We start from the raw sequence: 22,159 nt of genomic DNA, 5'->3' as shown, positions 1-22,159 counted from the left end.
TGCACAAATTTACAAGTTTCTTGCTGCTCTTTCAATGCTGAAATACAGCTACTTCTGCTGAAATGTATATAGAACTGCTAGAAAACTACTACTTGTAAAATTTGTTCAGAACACTGCATTTTTACCTGATACAACTTATTATTTTTAAGAGAGAAAATTTTGAAGTGATTCAGTTTTAAAGTAAATCTGATCCTTGCTTCAACAGGTAACCCTTCACAGCCAACTTCACTGCACTACATGAATCCCTATCAGCTGAATGCTTATGGCATGGCATTGAGAGCTGTTGGTGAAATAATTCAGGACTATGATAGTGATAAAATGTTCCCAGCTCTAGGTTTTGGAGCTAGACTGCCTCCAGATGGAAGAGTATCACATGAATTTGCACTGGTAAGTAAATACATAGGTATTTTAAAAATTTCTTTACTACCACAGAATTTTGGACTTGAGGTTGTGGTCTTAAGCAGTTACTGGACAAGAAAAGAATAGAGAATGTACACAGTCTTCTGTGCTAACTCTAAATAACTGTTTCAAAACTTTTCATCATAGTGAAGTTACTTCACTTGAGGTTATGGAGAGAAATCTGGAGTCAAGAAGTCCCTGTAGGCCAAAAATTGTCATAAAGAAAAGTAATAGTCTTTAACCTCAGCTGTTGCGGCTTGAGAAACAGATGCTTTAAAGACTTCAGATTGAAGCTAATCTCTCTAAAGAAGGAAACGAATCACGTTGCAAGATAATATTTCTTTATTATTCTTATTTTTCTGTCTCATTTTCTGGGATCTCTATCTTTTCAGGCTGCTCATTCAGAGACATAGAGATATCTAAGTGGACTAAAAGATGAATTGATAAGAAAAAATCTGAGTTTGGTCCACGGTCAGTTCAATTGCAAACCTAAAATCTACCAGGATTTGCCAGAAAGGTTGATCTGGTAAAAGTGACGCTTGTGATTAGTGTTGCTATTTTATCTTAGTTGCTTATTTGAGGTTTTTGTTCTTCTCAGAGTAGGATAAAGTTGTCAGAATTACAGCAAATGTAGTTATATCAGGGGAGTTCTAATCAGACAGCTTCAAAGACATGGCAGAAGATTGGTGACTAGATGTATATTTCTTCTGTCAGCCTGTGCTAGAAAAGAATGCAACATATCTTACCTCAGGGAAAGGTTTTCCATGTAGATAGTAATTTAAAACAGGTGCAATTGCAAATACTCATTTAAATTGCAGACTTTGGACTTTGTATAGCAAGTTCAAATATATTGATACATCTTTCAGTTTTAAGGATGTCTCAAATTAATTCAGTTAATTTGAGCCACAGAAGAAGAAACACCACATACATACATATGTGTGTGTATATTTCCTTCCTCCATATATAAACATATATAGGTGTCTCCCACGTAATGCTAAGCAGTGTTTTCAGCACTCTGTTTTAATGTTTTAGACAAATTCTGTCAAAAATCCCCTTTGGTTTTCTAGATTCTCAGGCAAGTATATTTTACCTCAGAGCAAGGTACTGGCACACTGAGCTACTGAGGTGTTGGCCTATAAAAGTAGGATGACTTGAAAGGTTTTTGAAGCCTTACATAGGTCATTGCCTGGCCTGACATTGGTCTGGAATTCAGCTTTTATGCTTGTATTGCCATCTGTAAATAGGTATCCTCATTAAAGAGTCATTACAGAGATAGGTAATAAAATGCTTACTCTAAGAATTTAGTACCAGCCATTTTGTGGGTTCCCAAAGAGTAAATTCCTTTCTTCATTTGTTTATACCAGGTCAAAAATAACTTTTTCAATGCAGAAATATAAAGCCAAAACAATGAAAAGTTTATTGTTTACCTTACACTCTTATAAGTGTATGAATCTTAGGATCTGGCTACCATTTCTTTTTTTTTCACATTTTTAAAAGAATGAATCATTGTGCCTGAACTGTGCTCCTAAACATGCTTCCAGTTTGGAAGTAGGCTGTAAGTCATACCTTAAATCCACACAGAGAAATGCCTGTCATATGTACAAAGGAGTGTTTAATTACACTAAAGGTGGTTTTTATGTCTAGGAGCCAGTCCTAATGATTCTTACTCTGAGGCTGGTAGAACCTCCTTACCTCAGCAGTTAACACTCACAAGCAGACATGGCACATACACTGAGTGTTTGTAGTGAACTCTATGGATAGATCTTAGAATGCTTAGATCTTTGCCTTTTAAAAATGTACACTGGATAGTGTTCATTAACCTATGTAATTTTTACTTCATAATTACTTATAGTGATTAATCATCTTTTGTTTTCATTAGAATGGAAACCCTCAAAATCCATACTGCCATGGAATTGATGGTGTAATGGAGGCATATTACAGGAGTCTAAAATGTGTACAGCTTTATGGACCAACAAACTTTGCTCCTGTAATTAATCATGTAGCCAGGTAAGCATCACAATAGGTGCTGTGCAGAAACTTCTTCATTTCAGAACAACAACTTCATGTAAAAGGCTGACATACATGGCTGGTGTTATGCAGAATTTAATCACTGGTTAAAAAGAAATGCAAGTGATCCAATTGACCAGCCTGAGTCAAAATCTTAGAAAAAATCATAAGGAATGAAATTCTTTTGTCATGTCATGTTCCCTTTTTGTCCTTTAGAGCACAGAATTACTGCTTCACAGAATATACATGCATCTATAAAAAATTTTTATAAACTCTGAATTTTTTTAGGTATATGTAGCTTCTCTAATCTCGGAATGTCCCAAATGTCAACAAAATCTTCCGTGTCTCTCTGTACCAGCAATTCCCAGCTGGTAGTGGCACTTTTAAGGCAGTGATACAACTGTCACCATTGGGGACCATGGTGCTGTTATACAATGTCTCATCCAACTCCTCAGAGTAAAAACCTTCCTGTGTTTATAGAAGTTTCTTAAGAAGGATAATGTTGACTTATTTTGGCAGAGAAGATCTTGACTTATAATCTTGAGCTCAAGACCTTGGCAGTATGATACCTACATGAATTTATATAGGAAAGTGATATGGCTTGGATGATTTGCTGAACAGATTTTATTTTATTTATAGACACAAAGAACTACTGGTTACAAAATAAAGAAGTAGGGATGTATAAGTCATTGTACTGGTAATGTTTTATTTATGAGCTTGCAAAATAGCTAATTTTAATAGCAAGAGATATTTATATACTCTCTGGTTTACTGTCATTAGTTCTACAGACCAGAAAATAATTTGCAAATTTCTGTGCCCCCTGGCATGGCTAGATAGTTGATTTCAGCTATTTATCATTAGGGTCAGTTGTTTTGTCCTCAGATCATACCATTAAAATTATGTACATGTATATTATATTGCTTGTCATCTGAAAGTAGCTGTCTCCTTTAATCTTTCCTTTGACATGATCTCTTCAGTAGCAGTTTTCCATCTGTGTGGTACTCAATGTCTGCATTAGCCACATTATCTGTAAATCTAACCTGACAGCTTTTCTGGCTCTTTCTTCAGAACTGGTCATAGCAGCTGACTCAAAACTTGGCAATTTATCTCAAGCCTGCTCTTCATTGCAAAAATTGAAATTTTTGATACAGTGTTATCAAAGCATTGGCATAAAATTAGTTCTTTTTCTCACCAGCTGTTTTTCAGGAATATTTGCCAACTTTTGCAGTTTACCAGTATTAGTAGTCCTTCCACTGAACTTTTGTCTAAACATCAAGTTGTTACAAACTTTGGGAGCTCCTCCTGGTAATAAATCATACTAGGTTATAGTGGGAAAGCTAAGTGTCTTCACAAGGATTTGTACTGCATGATCATCCCTAGAGCAATCTGTGTATCAGTCCAGTTCTCAGTGACAACATTTTCCTTCAAGGTTCAAGTTCTTGATTATTCTCATGACTCTCATAGACATGGTACTGCCCTGCAGTTACTCTTTGAACCTACCTTCAGCCTCAAAACAATTTCTTCTATCAACATCCCTCCTATTTAAAAGAATGCCTCTGATGAATCTGTGTAAACAATGTCAGATATTACTATCCTGTTGTGATATTGGTATCCTTTGGAAACTCTTTAGGCAGATAATGATTTTTTTATCCTTTCCCCAGTTAGAGAGTTATCTAAACTACACCAGATTCAACTTAGTGTCATCTCTCACCTCCCCTCCTCATATAAGATCTTTCTTGCTTTGGGTCATTTTAGTCTGTGAAAATTTTGAAGTAACGGAATTTCTGTTCCATTTCTTCAGTGTAGTTATGTAGACAGTGTTAAGTGCTCAGATAGGAAAATAATGTTTATTTTATTCTGTCATCATACCTTGTCAATGCAATCATCATTGAAAAGTTTATAAACGTTGTAGAAAAGTGAGATAAGAGAAGTCTCTGCATGGCAATGAAAATGTGTTCCATGGTAGGCCCTGCTAATCTCAGTATTAAGCTATCACTCCCTATTGCCAGCATGCAGATAGGTGATGTCCAACAGGTTCACTGCTTGTATGGCTTCTTTACCCATCTGTATCTTGGGTGTGGAAGATGGTGACATTCTGTGAGCTAGTTGTGGCTTTCTCCAAACTCTTATAAATGTTGTGGCTTCAGCATTATACTCATCAGAAGTACTTGCATGCCAATGCACTGGCAAATCTGAGATTTTTGTAAGCATAGAAAAGCATCATGGCCATCATTGAACATACTCTGTTAAGTGAACCAGGCCTTTCATATTCAGTGACCAAAAAAATTGTGAGTTCTTTGGCAGTCATATTAGGTACTTGGGCATGTATTCAAAAGTATTCCTGTAGCAACTATTTTTTTTCTTTTACATCTCCCTATACAACTCACTGCACAAGGTTCTACTTTTTTACTTCTACCCAGCAGCAAGAGTCTTTATTGAAGTAGGAACTGTAGTGGCTGTGAAGCAGCAAACAGCTTGTCACAAAAAAAAGTTCTTCTGTTCAGACCATAGAATTTAGTGAGGTTGCTTGGACTCACTCTCTTTGCAAACCTTCAAAAGCTGCTCTTTTTCAAAGAGTAGTTGCTTCTTGGGTCCTTTGATTGAGGTGGGAATGGCACTGGGTGTATTTTATCTTGCGTTCCTGTACAGCACAAGGAGAAGCTTGAGTCTTGAAGCTTGAGTCATCTGTGGGTGGTGCAAAGAAGAGAATATCTAACCCAGGGTTGCAGGGTGCATGTTCAGCCATTTTACAAATGTGCCCATAAATGTGAACTATAAATCTGCAATCATAGTCAACAGTAAGTAACCTAGATTTGTCAGACAAAAAAAAAAGCAACGTTGATTCCTGTTAAGTTGTATTTGTGCTATAAACCCAGCCATTCAGTATTCATGTGTATCTTTCATAAGAAGCTTAGTCTTTCTAATGTCTCATGATTCTATAAAGCATGTTCTGTCCATGCTCCTTTTGGTAGTGGTTCAGTTCCCATTTTTCACTGATGCAACACATCAGTATTCTGCAACATGCAGATTATCAATATTGTATTAGTTATGTTTTTTCAAAGTTCTCATTTAAGAGTATAATATCTGGCTTAATTATGAATGTCTTTACTTTTGAAATTCACTGTGTTATGTTTTTTAGTCCTTGGTAATAAAATTTGACAAATACAGCTTGTTTTCATATTAATTCATTTTATAAAGTTTTTTTTACTATTATGGTGTTGGTTTTTCTTCCCTTAGATATGCTGCTTCAGTAAAAGATGGCTCCCAGTATTTTGTTCTTCTCATTGTTACAGATGGAGTTATATCTGATATGGCTCAGACTAAAGAATCCATAGTGAATGTAAGTTTTACTGAAAGTGTTGAAAGTATGTTTCTGGGAATTCATATTTTAGGCACTAGATTTGTTCCATAAGTGCCTGTTTTTACCAAACATGAAAAGTTTATGCATAAAGATGAAAAGAAAGCAAAAGTTGCACTTGACTTAATTAGATAGTGTTCTGTGGTAAATGATACTCTTCTCTCTAACACTGTATGTTTATATGATTTTCCTCTCTACTTCTTGCCTCCTCCTTCCTCATGCACATCCCACCAGGCAATCTTGCATAGTAAATTCTTTTCTGTCTCATTATTGCAAACAACTTTGATCCCCACACTTTTTTAAACTGCCCCCAACTTTCTAATCCTGAGTGGCAGAATATCCTGATTGGCATATTATACCAATAATATGATTTCCCTCAAAACAGTCCCCTAAAACTCTGTATGTTCCTTATTTCCTAGTTTCTGCATTATTTTCAGTATTTTTCTCTTCAAAACTGTCATGTGTATAGGTAGTATTCTGTATTATGAGCAGGTTCTATTGTGCTTTTGCCCATGGGAAATTTCAGATGAAAGTACACACAGAAACACTCCTGGACATGGTTGGAAAAGATCTCTTTTAAAACCAAGAGTTTTTAACATACCACAGTGGATCTGAGTAACAGCAAAGTGGTGAGTTGAAAAGCCTACATTAATTTAGCATCATGTCCAAGTGAGAAGTGTAGAATTAGGTGGCACAGTTTTGAAGACCCACTTTCAGCAGCTCCTGAGAGATTTGATAGTATTGCAGTTTGTGGGGTGCCATGAAAATCCTGCCCCAGTGCTCTGCCTCTCACTGGGGAGCAGGATGCCCCCGAGTCCCAGCCTGCAGCACACACACAATCTGTGTGTTAGTAAGCTTGGAAATGCATTCTCCAGCCCAGCCTAGAAGTTTCAAACATAATTTCTTTCAGATGAGCTGCTTTTAGGTGATAAAAAGGCTCACAAAAAGTGGAGGAAAAAAAGAGCAGTTCTTGATTCTGACTCACCCTTCTGTTTGAAATCTGTGCATAAGAGACCAGCAAGTGCAGTTGGCTGATACCTTGTAAGGTTAATTCAGTTGCCACTAAGACATGCAGAAGAATTTTGTTTTCAGTAATAGTTCATTTCAGTAGATAATGGCTGTTAGTCTGCAGTTTTCTGGAAACACAGCAGATGTGTTGTTAGCTTGAAATAAGTGTAACTTTGGCAATATTTGCTGTCTTGGTCTTTTATGAGGGCGCCTTCATTTTTCTGCATATTTCTTGAAGTGTGAGTATACCATGACAGAACTAATTAATGCTATTCAACAGCATTTTTTTTCAGTCTTAATAATATCCCTAATACTAAAAAGGGCAGTGATGTCCAATGCATCTTGATCTCAGATAAAACTCAGAATTTCAATTTCAATTTTTAACATTAATTGTGCTTTTAGGCATCTTTCTCATTACAGCATATATGTCAGACACATTCTGTTTTACCAAACTGTTTAAAGGTTATGCTGTCATTCAGGAAATGCCAACACTTTAGTTTATATGCAAAAGTTTAACTCTTTGTCTTTATGCTGTCCTTGCTACTTACTGTTTCATATTTCATTGTAACTCATAATTCTGTGTATGTCTGAGTAGGAATCTCTTTAAAAGATACTTTCTTTATAATCAAGAAATAACATTCTAGAAAATATCTGAAAAACAAAAGGCTCTGTTCTAAGAGATCAGAAGGTGTACATCTATGATTTTTTTCGACCAGTGTATACTCCTATTTAATGTTTAAATTGACTTGTAGCCATTTTATGTTTTATCAGAATATCTCAATAAGCAACAGAATTGTCAGAATTATCTCAGTAAGTTGTCAACCATGACATTTGCTGAATGTTCTTTGATTTTAGTTGATGCCTTCTTCATCAGAAACAGATTCACCTTATTTCTATAAACTGATGCTACTATAGGGCAGGAGAGTCCAGTATTTAAAATAGTGTCTTTGTAATGTTAAAGATTTTACAGAGTTTATTCAGAAAAAGCCAGATATCATCTTTGAATGAAAAAGATAAAGTAAAATTTAAAATCCTACCACAGGCCAATCTTATACCTTGCTTTTCTGTGGCATGGATGATTGACTAGACTAAAATTTCATTAATGGGATAAATGTAATATGCATATTGCTCAAATAGATTTTTTAATTTTCTTTTAAAAATTGACATAATATCAAAGTTCAAAATAGTTGTGAACAGCTGTGTAATATCAAGAAACAGCAAATCATTTAAATGAATGTCAGACTGCTGTTGGGTACATATTTGCAATTACTGTAAATTTACAAAAGTTTCTAAGGGAAAATTTTCCTCTTCGTTGCCATATTAGTATTAAACACTAACATAGTTTGCTGTCTTTAATTAGCATCCTGTATGATTCAAAGACTTGGTACTGAAAAAGTAAAATAATCCTGTGCCTTTCTATCTTCATCCAAGATGTTCTGTACTACTTAAGCAGAGAGTATATACCATTCAACTTTTTAGGGGGGAAGTTGTTCTTTAAAACATAATTTCTGTTCTGTTTTTTGTTCACTTTGTTCTTAGATCTCATATTACTGGCAGAGCTTATGTAATGCACTAAACTTCTTTTTCTTCTTCTTTTAAAGGCTTCAAAGCTTCCAATGTCCATAATTATAGTGGGGGTAGGACCAGCAGAGTTTGATGGTAAGTGTTCTAGTGTTTCGTCTATTTTATTTTTTAAATTTGCTTACATTTTAGTAATGTGTGGCTTTTCAAACAAATATTGGTCTTTAAAAGAACATTATATGGAGCAAGGAGTGAGTGCTGTTGGCATTTCCAGCTGGATTGATTGATTGATAACTCAGTGTGATTACAAGCTACCATGTGGAGCTGAGTAGCCCCTCAGGCTCTCTGTTCAAGTCAGAGCCATATGGGGGCTCAGCATTTACAGTAAAGTAAGTATACTCAAGCAATATTAAATTTCTTCAACACAAATATTTAGATGCCTCATGAAGTGTCAGTTGACTGGAAATATTGATCTTACTGCAGTAATAAAATCTTGAGAAAAATAAATACATTTGGGGTGATCTGGATTGAACAGGGCTTCACTTGGTAACAGGAGTGAGCCTACTGTGCAGCAGCATTGACAGAATATTACATACAGCAGGAGAGAAATTACCAGGTTGTTTGCATATTCTTTCTATGATATTCTGGAACACCATTCTCTGTTGAAATAACTAAGCTGCTTCCATTATTTGTATTAATTTAGTAAGTATGTATCACTGTACTATGAAGTGTAGACATTGTGTGTGTGTCTATTCCTTAAAGTCCTGAATTCCTTTTTTTAATTCTACTGTGTCTGGTTAGAACAGTTCACCTTCTGTTGTACATGAAATATACTTATACTGCAGATGTTTAGTGCTGACTAATGGCTGTACATGTTAATTCTTGTACAAATACTCTAAATGTAGACAAAAAGAGGGAAAAAATAAGACAAAAATTATTTTATTTAAAATTTATTTTATTTTATTACAAGCATTCTTACTCTGTTTGGCAATTAGTATATTAGTCATAATTTTAAATATCTTATTCCATGAAAAAATTGTCTAGGTGAACACTTACACTTCAGATGATTGTATGCCACAATCAGTGAGAAAAGACAGTTTAAGTTTATATTTATAAATGTGTATGATGGAAATTTGTAAACTTCATTTTTACTCCTGAGAATTCCAACATGGTCTGAATGGTGTGTTACTTACCATTCTCTCATCCCTCCATTGCATTTCCCCTTTCTTGCTGTTTTTCTGGTCCTTGGATTTGCCCAGGCCCCCTTTCTCAGTCAGGATATGTTCTTGGGGTGTCATCCCTCCCCCTTCCCTGAAGTCAGGATTCTGTTTGGACTGCAGGTTATATTTTCCACCTGTGGAGCCACAATCCTGTGTGTACTGCCTCAGTGAGATTCACCCATTAGGTCTGTGTTCCATCAGTGCCCAAGAGGACAGAGAAATTACTCCCATCTACAGAGATTCCTCCTGGAATACACAACAGACTCCATGTCTGCGTGGATGCAGCAGAAGTGTGTCTGCAGGAGGGTGATGTTTAGGCACTGTCTGGACATTCAGATGCCCCTGAAGCTTCAGTTCTGCTGTAGAGAGACCAAGCAGCTCCTCTTCAGATCTCCCAGCCCTTGGGGAATACCAGAGGGGTTCTTAAAAGTCTGAAGCTTGGGTAGATGATACATTTGGCAGAGCTTTACTTAAAGGATCTGAGGATGACTATAATAGGTCACAACAGGAGGATTTTTGCCATCCTGTATCTGACCATGGGTAGTTTCCTAGAGAATGTTAGGAACAGACTAAGCAAATATGGTACTTCCCTGAATATTCTTAAGGTTGGAGTTTCATTTTGGCAGGATGTGCTTTGTGTCTGTTTTGGAATTTTTTAGTGAAATCCCTTCAAAATACTTCAGTCTCTTGGTTTGAAGACGTGTGTTTTTGCAACAGCATCATCAGGCAACTTGTTCTGCAGACCTACTGATTTGTTTCTTTGAACAAATATGCTCAGAAGGACTAGGTTTTGAAGAGCTGGTTTCAGTGAATTCAACCCAGTTTGTAAACTGCTGAGAAGCTCAGTGGTGCATGGCTTTGATTTTCATAGTGTACACTGCAAGGTTTGTAGAATTGCAGATCCAGCATCTGAGCAATAATCTGAGATTCCAAATTCATCCATTCCAACACTGACAAGAGAGCAGGTACATCTTTCTACCTAGAATAGCTTCCAGGTATCTGGACAACAGAGCTTTGCTGTATCCTGCTCAGAAGACACAAGAAGAATTGCCCAATAAATTTAACAATTTTTTATGCACTCCTCATTCCCTAGCATTAGAAGATACTGCTTTATCAGTGTGAATTGTGAGTTATTATCCCTTTGTGCTGTATCCTCTGATACCTTCTGTAACAATAGCTGTTGAAGATGAATTCTTCTCCATCTCTGAAAGTATATATATATTACCTTACAAAACCAGATATACTTGCTGTTTTGAGAGATGAAAGGATAAAAACTTTGTCATAGTTTGTTCTTTTCTGAAGGTGACATTAAAGATAGAAGTATGTATTGTCACCATGAAAAAGTGCAAAACAGCTACAAAACATGATGTATTTTATGATGCAAATGATTCTTAACTGAGTTACCTAAAGAATTGTTGGTTTTATTGCTCAAAAGTGTAAGTTGTCTGAACTTTTTCTCGGTAGGATGGTTTTGTTGTGTACTTGAACTCATAGGTTTTTTTGTTGTTTGTTTTTTTTTTAAGCTATGGAAGAGCTGGATGGGGATGTAGTAAGGATTTCTTCAAGAGGAAGGTTTGCAGAAAGAGACATTGTGCAGGTGGGAGAGAAAATGTATTCTCATAGATTTTACTGTTCCTCTTTGTTTTGAATTCTCATTTCTGTCTATATTCCTACCTTTCATTTTACCTTAGCAATGACATATTTTATCTTGAGGTGTTTATAACAAGCTTAGAAACTCTCTGTGTTAGCTCTAAGCCTTTTTATAACGCATAGTAGTGGATTTGCATTTGTTAGGAAATGACCCCTAACTGGCAGGACACTGTTGTAAAGTCTTGATGTTATACAGCCATGTAGAAGCTATTGAAAATTTTGAGAAACATAATGTTTCTAGAAAAAATGGTATCTGTCTAGAAGTAAATCATATATGGAAGCCATATTTTTCTACTCATAGCTGAATACATTTATAAAATAGAGTATTTAAGTTGGAAGGGACCTACAGAAGACATCTAGTACACCTGCCAGGGCACTTAAGTCCAAGGCTGATTGAAAGTTAAGAGCATGTTAGTAAGGGCATTGTCCAAATGCCTCTTAAACACTGACAGGCATCCTTAGATTCAAACCCCACCGTGAATCTGCCATTTCTTCTTCTTCCTTTATTCCTCCTCCTATTTTTGAAATTTCATAATGTTCACTTATTTTTCCTCTTACTTATTTTCACTTATTTCTCTTCAAGACAGATTGGAGTTTTATATTGTTGTTTAGTAGAATATATATAGAGGGAGAATAACTGAGCCATATCAATAGCTCATACTGCATGATAATTAAGGTCAGAGAGCAGCTGAGGAACTTTGGGATATGTTTATTTGTTTGCATTTATATCTGCAGGAACTGAAACTTTTCCAAATGTTTAATGTCACAAATACTGATTCATGAATGTTCAAGGTTTGATTGATAACTCCTGGTGGATGTAATATTTCAATTCAAGGATGTGTTCAAAACATGTATTTAACATCTGATTTTATACTACAGTTTTATTAGAATACAAAAATAAAGAAAGCTACATAAATATATGGAAGTGAAACTGATCAGATTTTTTTTTCAGTCTTCTTCAGTCTTCTTCCATACTACATTAAAATTTCCTCTCTATTTTTTTTTTTCTAAATGGGGATCAGGAATGAGCATAAGATGACAGAAATTAAATTACCCCCAGACTCTTTATGGATATACATTAAAGAATGTAATGGATTCCTGAATTCTAATAGTTGAGAAACATACTTTTTTCATTTCTGCAACATACACAGATAACAACTGATGGGAGTGAGATACCAAAACTCTTAGAAGAGTAAAGCATGCTGGCTTCTTTGATCATTGTTGTCAGATAGTTTTAAAAGTAGGGATGATGTAAGACAGCTGAACAGGAGATAAGAATTTTTTTCTCATTTTGTCAAAGCCTTTGTTCTTCGGTGTTCTTGGTGTCCATATTGGGCTGGAGAGGAGCTGTCAGTAATCTGTTGTTCTGTAAATGTCAGTGCTTTCAGCAGAGCAGTGTGTGGGGTGAACCCCAAGCTAGTATTTCTGCAAAGCCCTGAGTGCCGTGTCAATTTGTTTAAAGCTAATTCAGGTATCTCTGTCATGCTTTACACTTATGTTTAAATGCATTTAAATATAAGCAACATAATTTCTCTGATAACGGCAGCCCAGAAAACTTCAAAGAGCTTGAATGGATAGAGTTTTAACGTTATAAATGAGATTTGTGAAAATGTTTTGCATCAGGGGTTACTAACCTATGCTGAAAAGTTAAAAAAAAATGCAATGAATACCGTTCTGTATTTCTTTGGAATTCATTGCATATCAGAATTGTAATAAAGCATGTATTTATTATTAATATATTCTAATCAGAATGATGTCCCATGCCATATTGAATTACCTGAAGACAGTATTATTTTGTGCTCCTTTTCTGTCTAAACACTAACAAATATTTACTTTATAGACTAACTAAATAAATAGAGATTCTGTCAAACCCTCTAAGTTTGGTTTGACCTTTATTTTGTATCTAGCAGGCTAAAACTGATTTGCTTTTATAAAACTAACTACTCAAATATAAAAACTTTCTATTTTTTGTGTAGTAGGTTAATTAAAATTAACTAGTGAATCACCTATTCTGACAGTATTGTGAAATATTTTGATTAAATAAGTATAGGAAAAGTTTGTCTGTTAACAGTGAGTCACTGTATGTGTTTTATTTACTACTGACTGCAACCCATGTAAAGGCATGTTCTTTACTATTTCCTCCTCGTTTGTGTGTGTACATATTGTATTACATGTGTACAACTTCTTCCTCAGTTTTGTTTAATTTTTGCTCCTTTCCTATCCTTTTGTTGTTTAAGACATTGTAGGAGAATATTTACTTGTAGTGATGCACCTGTTGTTTCTCCTGAGATTTTTTCATATTAGACTTTTAAATTAAACTCTTAAATGATAGAAAAAGCACTTGTTTTTCCATCAGTTTCCCTTTGGTTTCTCTTGTACCTTTGATTCTATTCCTCTGCCATCTCCATGTTAGCTGTCCTTGTACAACTCTAGGTTTGCTTGCCTGTCCATAGTTTCTCCAGCTCCTCTGACATCTCTGCAGTGTGAGGAGAGGTGAAGAAGAGCTAAATCAGGCCATCTGTGTTGTATAATTGCATTTCAACAATTACACTGTTGAAATAGCCCCACTTCACTACAGAGCAGTGGTCTGAGATTTCATGTCTGCAGGCTACTGGGTGAGGTGATCTCTTAGGATGGGACACATGTTCTTTAACTCAGACTGCTCCTACTTTTCATACAAGAAAAAAAAAATCAAGGAGCCTGGATTGTTTCTTTTTCATATGCCAGTAGCACAAGATTCTCATTAAGTATTACAGAATCCAAGCCAGGGGTGAGCAGTAACTGGTTTAGGTGTTGAACGTCTGGATATCACATAACAAGTTTGTTTTTGATCCAATCCTTTTTGTTTAGCTTCTTTATGCTTTTGTTAGTATCATATTAAAAGTGTTCAGGTGGTTCATAGTTCCACTAGGTATAACACAAAATGATAAAAAATTTAAAGTCATCCTTTCTGTTTTGTTCAGTTAAGAGGTCAAAAAATCTATTCACCAAGTGCCTGAGTGGAGGCAGTTTGGTGGGTAGCACCAGGAGCATGGAATGTAAATTGAGAATAGCTTTCTGAGACAAAATTACCTTCTTGAATGGGAAGGGTTGAGAGAGAACCCAAATATATCAGTGAACCATGTCATCAGCAATGTGAGCTAGCCATGGCTCATGTGAAGGGGTTCACCCAAGTGAAAGCATTACATTATTTCTATTAGAAGGCAGATCTGTAAAAATTGAGATACAATGTGTATTTATAAAATATATCACATAAAATGCAATGTGTGTATATGTACATGTGTTAGGTAACATATGTGTTCTAACTCCCTAGGTTAAGCTTTGTTATTTTTACTGTTGTAAGATATATTCTGTGTCTGCATGATGGCCTGGGTGAACATCTCTTCTGTTTTGTAGTTTGTACCATTCCGAGATTACATTGACAGAAGTGGAAACCACGTGTTGAGCATGGCAAGACTTGCTAAAGATGTATTAGCTGAAATCCCAGAGCAGTTTCTGTCCTACATGAGAGTCAGAGGAATAAAGCCATCACCTGCACCACCACCCTACACGCCCCCGATTCACGTGCTGCAGACTCAGATATGACTGCTCTCAAGCAATTTCACAAATCTCTGGATGCAGCAGTAGCTTCTGACAACTTCTTGGAGCTAGAAAAGTTCTCTTCACATACCAAAATTCTCCTATAGTTGCATAAGCAACTGTAAAGCTTTTAAATGCTAGGAGCAAGATGTTGATGTTCTGAGACTTTTTTTTTTTTTAATCCAACCCTACTTTTTTGATGTATTTGTTGGAGGGGGGAAAGCACAAGTCAGGTTTTAAACTCAGAAGATTGGGTCCTCTCTGAATACTGTGTGTATATAAGTGTATAGGAATGCTATTACTCTGTATCAATGTTTACATGTTACTATTTTTAAATTTCAGGACTTTTATAACTATTCTTAAGAATAAAAGTTTGGAATATTGACTCACTTGTCTTCTAGCTTGCAATAGTTTGTCACAAGATAACAAGAGAAGCAATATCTCTTTGAATGTTTGTCCAGACAAATACAAATCAAAGCTAAGAAAAGGACAAATACATTGGTGTGTTTTAAAGTAACTGAAGTGCTTCAATCAGTGCTCAGACCATTCATCTCATGTACTGAAAATTTCAACTCCTAAATGTGAACAGCATAATTGCATATGTCATACTCCAGACTCTGAGGGGGAGGTATGTGTATTTTTTCACAGATTCTCCAATTTCTAAGTTTATCTAAGTTTACAGTTTTTTAAACTAACTACTGAAACAAATTAGAATAGTTACTTGCTATAATTAATTAAAGAAAATTACCTCAATCCAGAACTATCAGTGTTATAGTTGACTCACTGAGCTCGTTAAATCATATCATGCATTCCTTAAAGCACTGGAAATCTTGCATCAGAAATGTCTTTTGAAGTGATTACAGCAGATGTTTTATAGTGGAAAATTTTAAACTTTAAAAATTTAAAATCTTAACTTTTTTTTGTCTAGATTGCCCATTCAAAGGGATGCTGACTTAATATTTGGGTTTAATGTTGTCATTTAACCACATTTCCATTCAGGGTGCATGAATAATAAAGTTAATTAACTGGTTTAAAAATTGCACAACTATGTTGCTTTGTGCACAATTTTGTGTACAGAGCTACCCAAAAAGTTTATTATATGCCTGTTCGTATATAATTATAAAATGGTTTTGCATGTATATTTTGTACAAAATACACAGTTTTGTGAGTTTGTGTCAGATACATTTTATTTAGAACTAATGGCCTTAAATTTCACAAAACTCCTGAAATGATTGTGAATTGCCTTCAAATACTGTTTAAACTGAACATTTTAAATTTTTTTGTGTCAGTTGTAATTGTCTTGTAAATGTAACTTTTTTCTTTGCATATAACCTGTTTACTAATTGTTTCTTACTATCCTATGTTGTAATGTACAGTATAAAACTAAGGTGCATTTTTTAAGCATGAGAAGTTTTTTGCCAGAAAGCATATCTTCAATATTAATGACATATAACTATGTAAATGCAGAATCTTCCATTTTTAAATATATTTAACTTCCTTTAACAATTTCATGTGGAAAATCACATTTTCCAAATAATTATTCTGTTAACAAAAACAAAAAAAATCTCTTTTTTGTAAAAAAAAGTCTTGCTTAATTTTTATTTTGAAACAGTTTTTACATAAATATGGACTTTAATTTTCTCACCAAAATCTGTATTTCTTAGTGGATTGATGTTGCATGAGTGAAATTTGATACTTGGCAACTACAAATTTTGATGAAAGTGCATCATAAAGAGTAAGTTTAAATCTACTATGTGGTGGTGGTGTTCTCCTTTCATCTTCTGGTTTTATTTTTTGCATGGACAGTCTTGGCACTTTTGAAAAAACTGAAGTTATACATGTTTGTGTTGTTTCATTTGATTAGACAAATCTTTATGTTGTTATTAGTATTTGTTCCCAATGGGCCATGTATTCATCATATCACTAGAAGGCCAGAAAACACACTACTCAAGTAATGAAAGTAATTTATTAGCTCTCATTTGGCCAGTACATTTTATTAGTTCAAATATTAGTCTCAAAACTAATCTAGTAGTTCATTTAACAAGTGAAAGAACTGTTAAGGAAATATGTTACTTCATCAGAGTTATTTTGTCTGTCCAGCCTAAGTACCAGCCTATTCTTTTCCACACTGTTGGGTTTTTTTTTTTTCCTGTTCAGTATTGGGTTCTAAGTGTAGCATATGTAATGGAAAGAAATAGTTGTGATAAGTGGAGTGAGAATTCTAATGGAAAAGGGCTCTTTCCAGACCTGTGAGATTCCTTGTTTCTATGCTTGACATCTTGAATCTGTAGTGTATGAGACTTATTACATAGAATCACATATTAACTCTCATTCCAGTTTTGGGATGAGAATTGATGCTCAGAGCTTGAATTTCTCCAAAAGATTACCTGCAGCCATTTTTACTCCTGGATTTATTCTCAAGAATAATGGAACACAAAATTCTTATTCTTTCCCAAGAAATGCTAGCTGCTATCAAAACTTGCTGACTTGCCATGCCTGAAGAGTAGCAGAGAGTATTTATGTTTATGAAAGGTAAAATGTAATATGTTATGTGACAAATGAGTTGACCTGAGAGAAACTATTGGCCTTGACAAAAGCTCTCTTCTATTGATATCCATCTTGGAAGTAGATGTTTTCTTTTTAACACATGCAGAAAATTTTCTGGTGGGGCAAACTGCACAAATGTTCCTACAAATGAGGGGGGCACTGGCTCATGGAGTCTAATTCAAGAGTGACTCCTAGGTTTGATTCAGACTAGTGAGGAATTGTTTGCTAATCTGGAAGAAGAAACTGGTTTGATCTTGGTTACAAAATAGAATTTTGTCATTTTAGGCCAAGATGGAAAGCTATAGAGTAGAATTTACATGGACTTCAAATCAGCTCAGTGGTCTACAAGAAGAGTTTGTTGTGTGGGCCACAGGGAAGTGTCTGTAGGAGATGAAGAGGATTCAGGAGGGTGGTGGTCTCAGAAAAGTTGCATTTTGGAAAGCTGGAAATTCTCACCTGAGTAGGAGCAGATGAAATTCACTCCAGGATAAAATGGCTGAAACAGAATGACAGATTATTTATCGTCTTTAGGAACTAATAAAAGGACACATAATGAGAAGTTACATCAATGCAATGGAAAACCTGGGAGCATAGTAAGAGGTCATTCTAATTGTGCCAGAAGTTCTTTAAAGAGAAAAATTGACAAGAATAGAAAGAATATGTAGCTGTGTATAAATGTAAAACCAAGATATGTGTAAAAAAGAACAGAAAAACTCTAAAAAGAACAGAAAAAACTCAGAAAAACAGAAAAAATTTTATGACTGCTAAAGCCTAATGAAGCCTCTACTATAAAGGGAAGGTAGATCAATTATTTAACAAAAGGATGAGCATTTAGTCCATTAGGGAAAACCTAAATATTCTTTTTTTTTCCTTCAAGCTTCACAGAAGAGGGATAATCATTGAATTAAATAGTCAATTAAAAATAATAAATCTAGACTAAGGTTTACCCTTACCAATAAGAATTTGCTACTGCTACACAGTTTTGAAACAATTTTCTTAAAAAGCAATATAATGAGCTTCAGGATAAAAAAGATAAACAGCTGCTTCAAGAAGATATTTTATAAGCAAAGCAGAAGATACCAGCCTTGTTTGAAATGTTGTGAAGTGCTATCAGGCTGGTTAGATTGTTCAGAAAAATGCTATTAGTCTTCCATCATCAAATTCAAGAAATAGAATAATTGCTGTTCCATAGGGACATGTATTGTTTTTGGTATTACCCAGTCATTTCCATTGATGAAGCAATATATAGTATTTTTGGTATTAAATTATTGGATTATATAAACTGGAGATAATTTATTCACCTCCAAAAATTGAATTAAAACTTGAAATTATGAATTCGAAAAATTGCCTAAAAGAGGAGCAAATTCAATCAGGGCAGGTAGGTAAGAGTACTGGAGTAACCAAAATCTACCACGCAGTTACAGCACTTTCTGGCTGTGCAGCAATTCTTTAAAACAGTGTCTGAGGTTGTAGTGGATCACAAAACAGATATTGAGGAGAAGGTGTTGTAAGTAAAAGTGTTGAATATTGGCCCCTGAGTTAATCCATGTTCTCAAAATAATAAGGCTTTGGCTCATGTACTAGGTCCAGTTTTGAGACTTCAGATGTGTGAAACTGGAAAGACTCAGAGGAGAGTTGGGGCACTGAGGACTGTCAGAACAATTTGGGCAAATGATCAGAGACAATTTCTGTGGGGTTGCTCTCCCCACCCAAGGTTGTCTCTAACTCTGAGTCAACTACCAGAGCAAGGGTGATGCATGAGACCAGGACCAGCCCTGCTGAATGGGTGTGTGTGGGGAAGCAGGTGGATGTCATCACAGCAGAAATGTTTTCAGAAGGACAGACCATGCCCATTCTCACTGTTGGCTAGCTGTTTCATACTGTTCATCTTTTTCATGTGAACTATTCTTAAACAGGCTTTTAGCACTTCGAAAAATCCACCATGCAGTGCTGCAGAAAATGCATACAATGGGCTTATAGCACTCATAAGCATTTTCTGCAGCACTCCATGGTGGATTTTTGCTTCTTTGCCACTGAGCTGGTAGGGTGTGATTTCAGGTGTTCTTTCCAGCCAGCATTATGCATTGCCACGAGTGTGCAAGTGACTGTAGATGACTGGTATTTTCAAATTGGCATCTAAAGAAAGGGTATAGAGTGCTTCAGTTTGGAGCACGTACCTACAGCCAAACACTTGACAGTAATAAATTTCAACATTGGAATTTTTATTGATGATTTTATTTTGCAAACCATGGAAGGCATTGACGTGACTGAGTGTCCTTACAGATCCTTCCATCCTTCAGAAGGTGTGCAAGGGCTGTGAGACACCTGCTCAGTATCATGCAGTGTGGATCCTGGGCAGTGAGTGGTGGGAGAACCTTCCCAAGCCCCAGCAGGCTGTGGCTGTGCCCGAGCAATTCCATCACTCCTGCACTGCTTTGTTCGCAGGGAGCAAAAATTCTGCCCAGCTTTGAGAAGAGCAAGATTGCCATAACGACTGGGGGCCTGTGTGTCCCTGTGCCACAGGCTGCTCTGTGGTTTGCTTTGCTTCAGGCTGATCATAAATCAAAGCAATTGGCTGGATGTTTAGAGAGATTAGCACTGAATGCTGTGCTTTAAGCTGAGTGGGCCATCAGGACACAATCACCAGCCAGAGGGAATTCAAGGAGAAGAAAATTGTCTCTCTTCCATGGGCAAAGGGCTACTGCAGACTGTGGAGAAGATTAAATCCTTCCCTGGGCACAGGCAGAAAGGCCCTGGAAGTACTGGAGTGACCAGGCAGCCTTGGTGGATGGCTTTCTGTGAGCAGGAGGGAATGGAAAATATCAATAGGTAGTCAAACCTGGAAGGAAGAGAGGCCAGCAGGAGTCTCTCATGACTATTTCTGGCAAATGTTGTCATTAATACAGTAGGTAAATGAGATAGAGGCTACATTTATAAAGTGAATAACAGTATTAGCTCACCAGAACTGCAGGCTGGGAAGCCTGAAAAAATTTAAAAATGGCTTTGGTGAGTTAGAGGGAAGGTCAGGGAAAAAAATGGTGGAAAACTATACATTCAGGAGGGAGATAAATAAGCACAAGTGGAATGAAAACAAAAGATACCATTATAAGCAGCAGTTTGGGGCTAAATAATGTGTGGATTACAGCTGGGCTGCAAACAGAATATGAATCAAATTGTGATACCACTGCATAAAAAGCAAAGATCACCCTGGAAGATGCTGACAGCAGTTATGTTCATATGGCAAAAGAGATAATAATTTCTCCAGGCTAAGCTGTGCTGAAGCCTGGGCTTGGCACTGTGTCTGGTCCATGGGGCCACACTTTAGGGACAACACAGATAATTTTGAAAGAGTGCAGGAGAGAAAATAAGCAGATGGTTTTTGACCTGTGAGGAAAAAATTAAAGCACTTGGGTGTGTTTTGTATGCAGATTACCAGAAAGAGTGTGGTAACTCTGTCTGTGCAAGGGGGGCTGCTCTCAAAGGCCGGCAGTGATGGGTGAGAGTTGCTGGGGATTCCCTAATTGTGCAGCCCCCTTCTGAACAGGGAAATAACACTAAATAGTTAAATAGCCTCCTGAAGCCACCTTTGTCAGTCCTGCAAAGGTAGGTGGCCTAATTAAGAAAGAGGAAAGGATAATGCAGAGGGGGAGGACTGGAGTGGATGGGTGACTAAGAAAGCACCAGGAGGGCTGAAGAAAGCCCTGGTGAGATCTTGTCTGAAATACATGCATGCTTCCAGTCACCTGTTTCCAAAGTCATGGACTCAAGAGGCTCGTGAAGACAGAGACTCAGGAGACTTGCATCCAGTGGGCAGGTGAGGTGAGCAGCCCCTGTGTGTGACAAAGGCTGTGAGGAGGGAACAGTCTCGTGGTGAAGGTCAGGTGAGGAGCAGGAAATGCCAAATGGACAGCAAGATGGAAGTCCCTGAGGTTTTGCAACAAGGTGTGTACAGCAGTAAAACTGTCCCATTGATAATTAAGTACAGTCATGGCACCTTGGCTTGGTGTACTTGGTCAATGGTTGTTACCAACCAAAACCCAGCAAAACCCTTCTGGGGTTTTTTTCCCTATGATTCCTATATTCCCTATGACTCCTTTAAGAGGAACAACACACAATATGCTGTCGGCTCGAGATTCATACACAAGGCTATACTGAAACATGCAGTTCCTTCAGAAACAAGAACAGGTATTTGCCTATATCTCTGATTCACTCCCTGATAATAGGCAAATCTCTGCATAAAAGAATTGAAGACTTTAAGGGATGTTGGAATAAAGCTATCATTAGACTAAAATTATCAGATGGTCTTAAATCTGTGCTTTGCATGTTTATCATGTTAAAATTCAGAAATAAATGCCCTCTTTGTGTGGAGGGGAAATCAGTTTACAATGCAAGCTGTAATTGCTCTTCCCATTAACCTGTTGATCTCATAGTTTGCTCTTCCAGTTGGAGCTGCAGACATTCATTCTTTTGTTGTAACCATGATAAGTATTTGATAACAAGAACCCCTCTGGTTTTAAATGAGTCATCCTCCTTTTCTCCTGTCTAGACCTCAAAACTTGTCTCCATTCTGTAACTCAGACCTATACATATCTCAGCAAATGCCACTGTGCTAGCCCTACAAAAAAACCAAAATAAAACTGCATTTTAGCATTTCACTCAGTGATTCAATCAGTAGAACTGACACTATGGAAAAATCACATCTTCTAATTAAATTTGCTATTTACCTAAGTGTCTTCCAGCATAGGAAGAGGTTTTACAGCATATAAAACCCCAAACCCACACCTCAGTTGCAGACACTTCACAGTTGTTTCTGAAGTAGCTTATTTCATCTTGCTAAGCCTCTCAGAAGAAATCAGGCAGGAAGAAGGTG

General features: G+C 36.4%; 1 protein-coding gene across 2 annotated transcripts in view; it reads left to right on the top strand.

The window, feature by feature from the left end:
- CPNE8 (copine 8) overlaps positions 1-16,492 on the top strand; it is a 71,912-nt gene extending 55,420 nt beyond the window's left edge. For both annotated transcript variants that reach the window (XM_056516272.1, XM_056516273.1), the window contains 6 exons: positions 206-387; positions 2,279-2,406; positions 5,644-5,746; positions 8,374-8,431; positions 11,037-11,110; positions 14,560-16,492. In XM_056516272.1, the coding sequence (XP_056372247.1) occupies positions 206-387; positions 2,279-2,406; positions 5,644-5,746; positions 8,374-8,431; positions 11,037-11,110; positions 14,560-14,748 (734 nt within the window). In that variant the 3' untranslated portion in view covers positions 14,749-16,492. The remainder of the gene's footprint in view (positions 1-205; positions 388-2,278; positions 2,407-5,643; positions 5,747-8,373; positions 8,432-11,036; positions 11,111-14,559) is intronic.
- The last annotated feature ends 5,667 nt before the right edge of the window (positions 16,493-22,159 follow it).

Source organism: Oenanthe melanoleuca, chromosome 1A (genome assembly GCF_029582105.1).
Source record: "Oenanthe melanoleuca isolate GR-GAL-2019-014 chromosome 1A, OMel1.0, whole genome shotgun sequence".
Taxonomy (NCBI): Eukaryota; Metazoa; Chordata; class Aves; order Passeriformes; family Muscicapidae; genus Oenanthe; species Oenanthe melanoleuca.
Note: the sequence above shows the minus strand (reverse complement) of the source record. Positions and strands in the feature narration are given on the sequence as shown.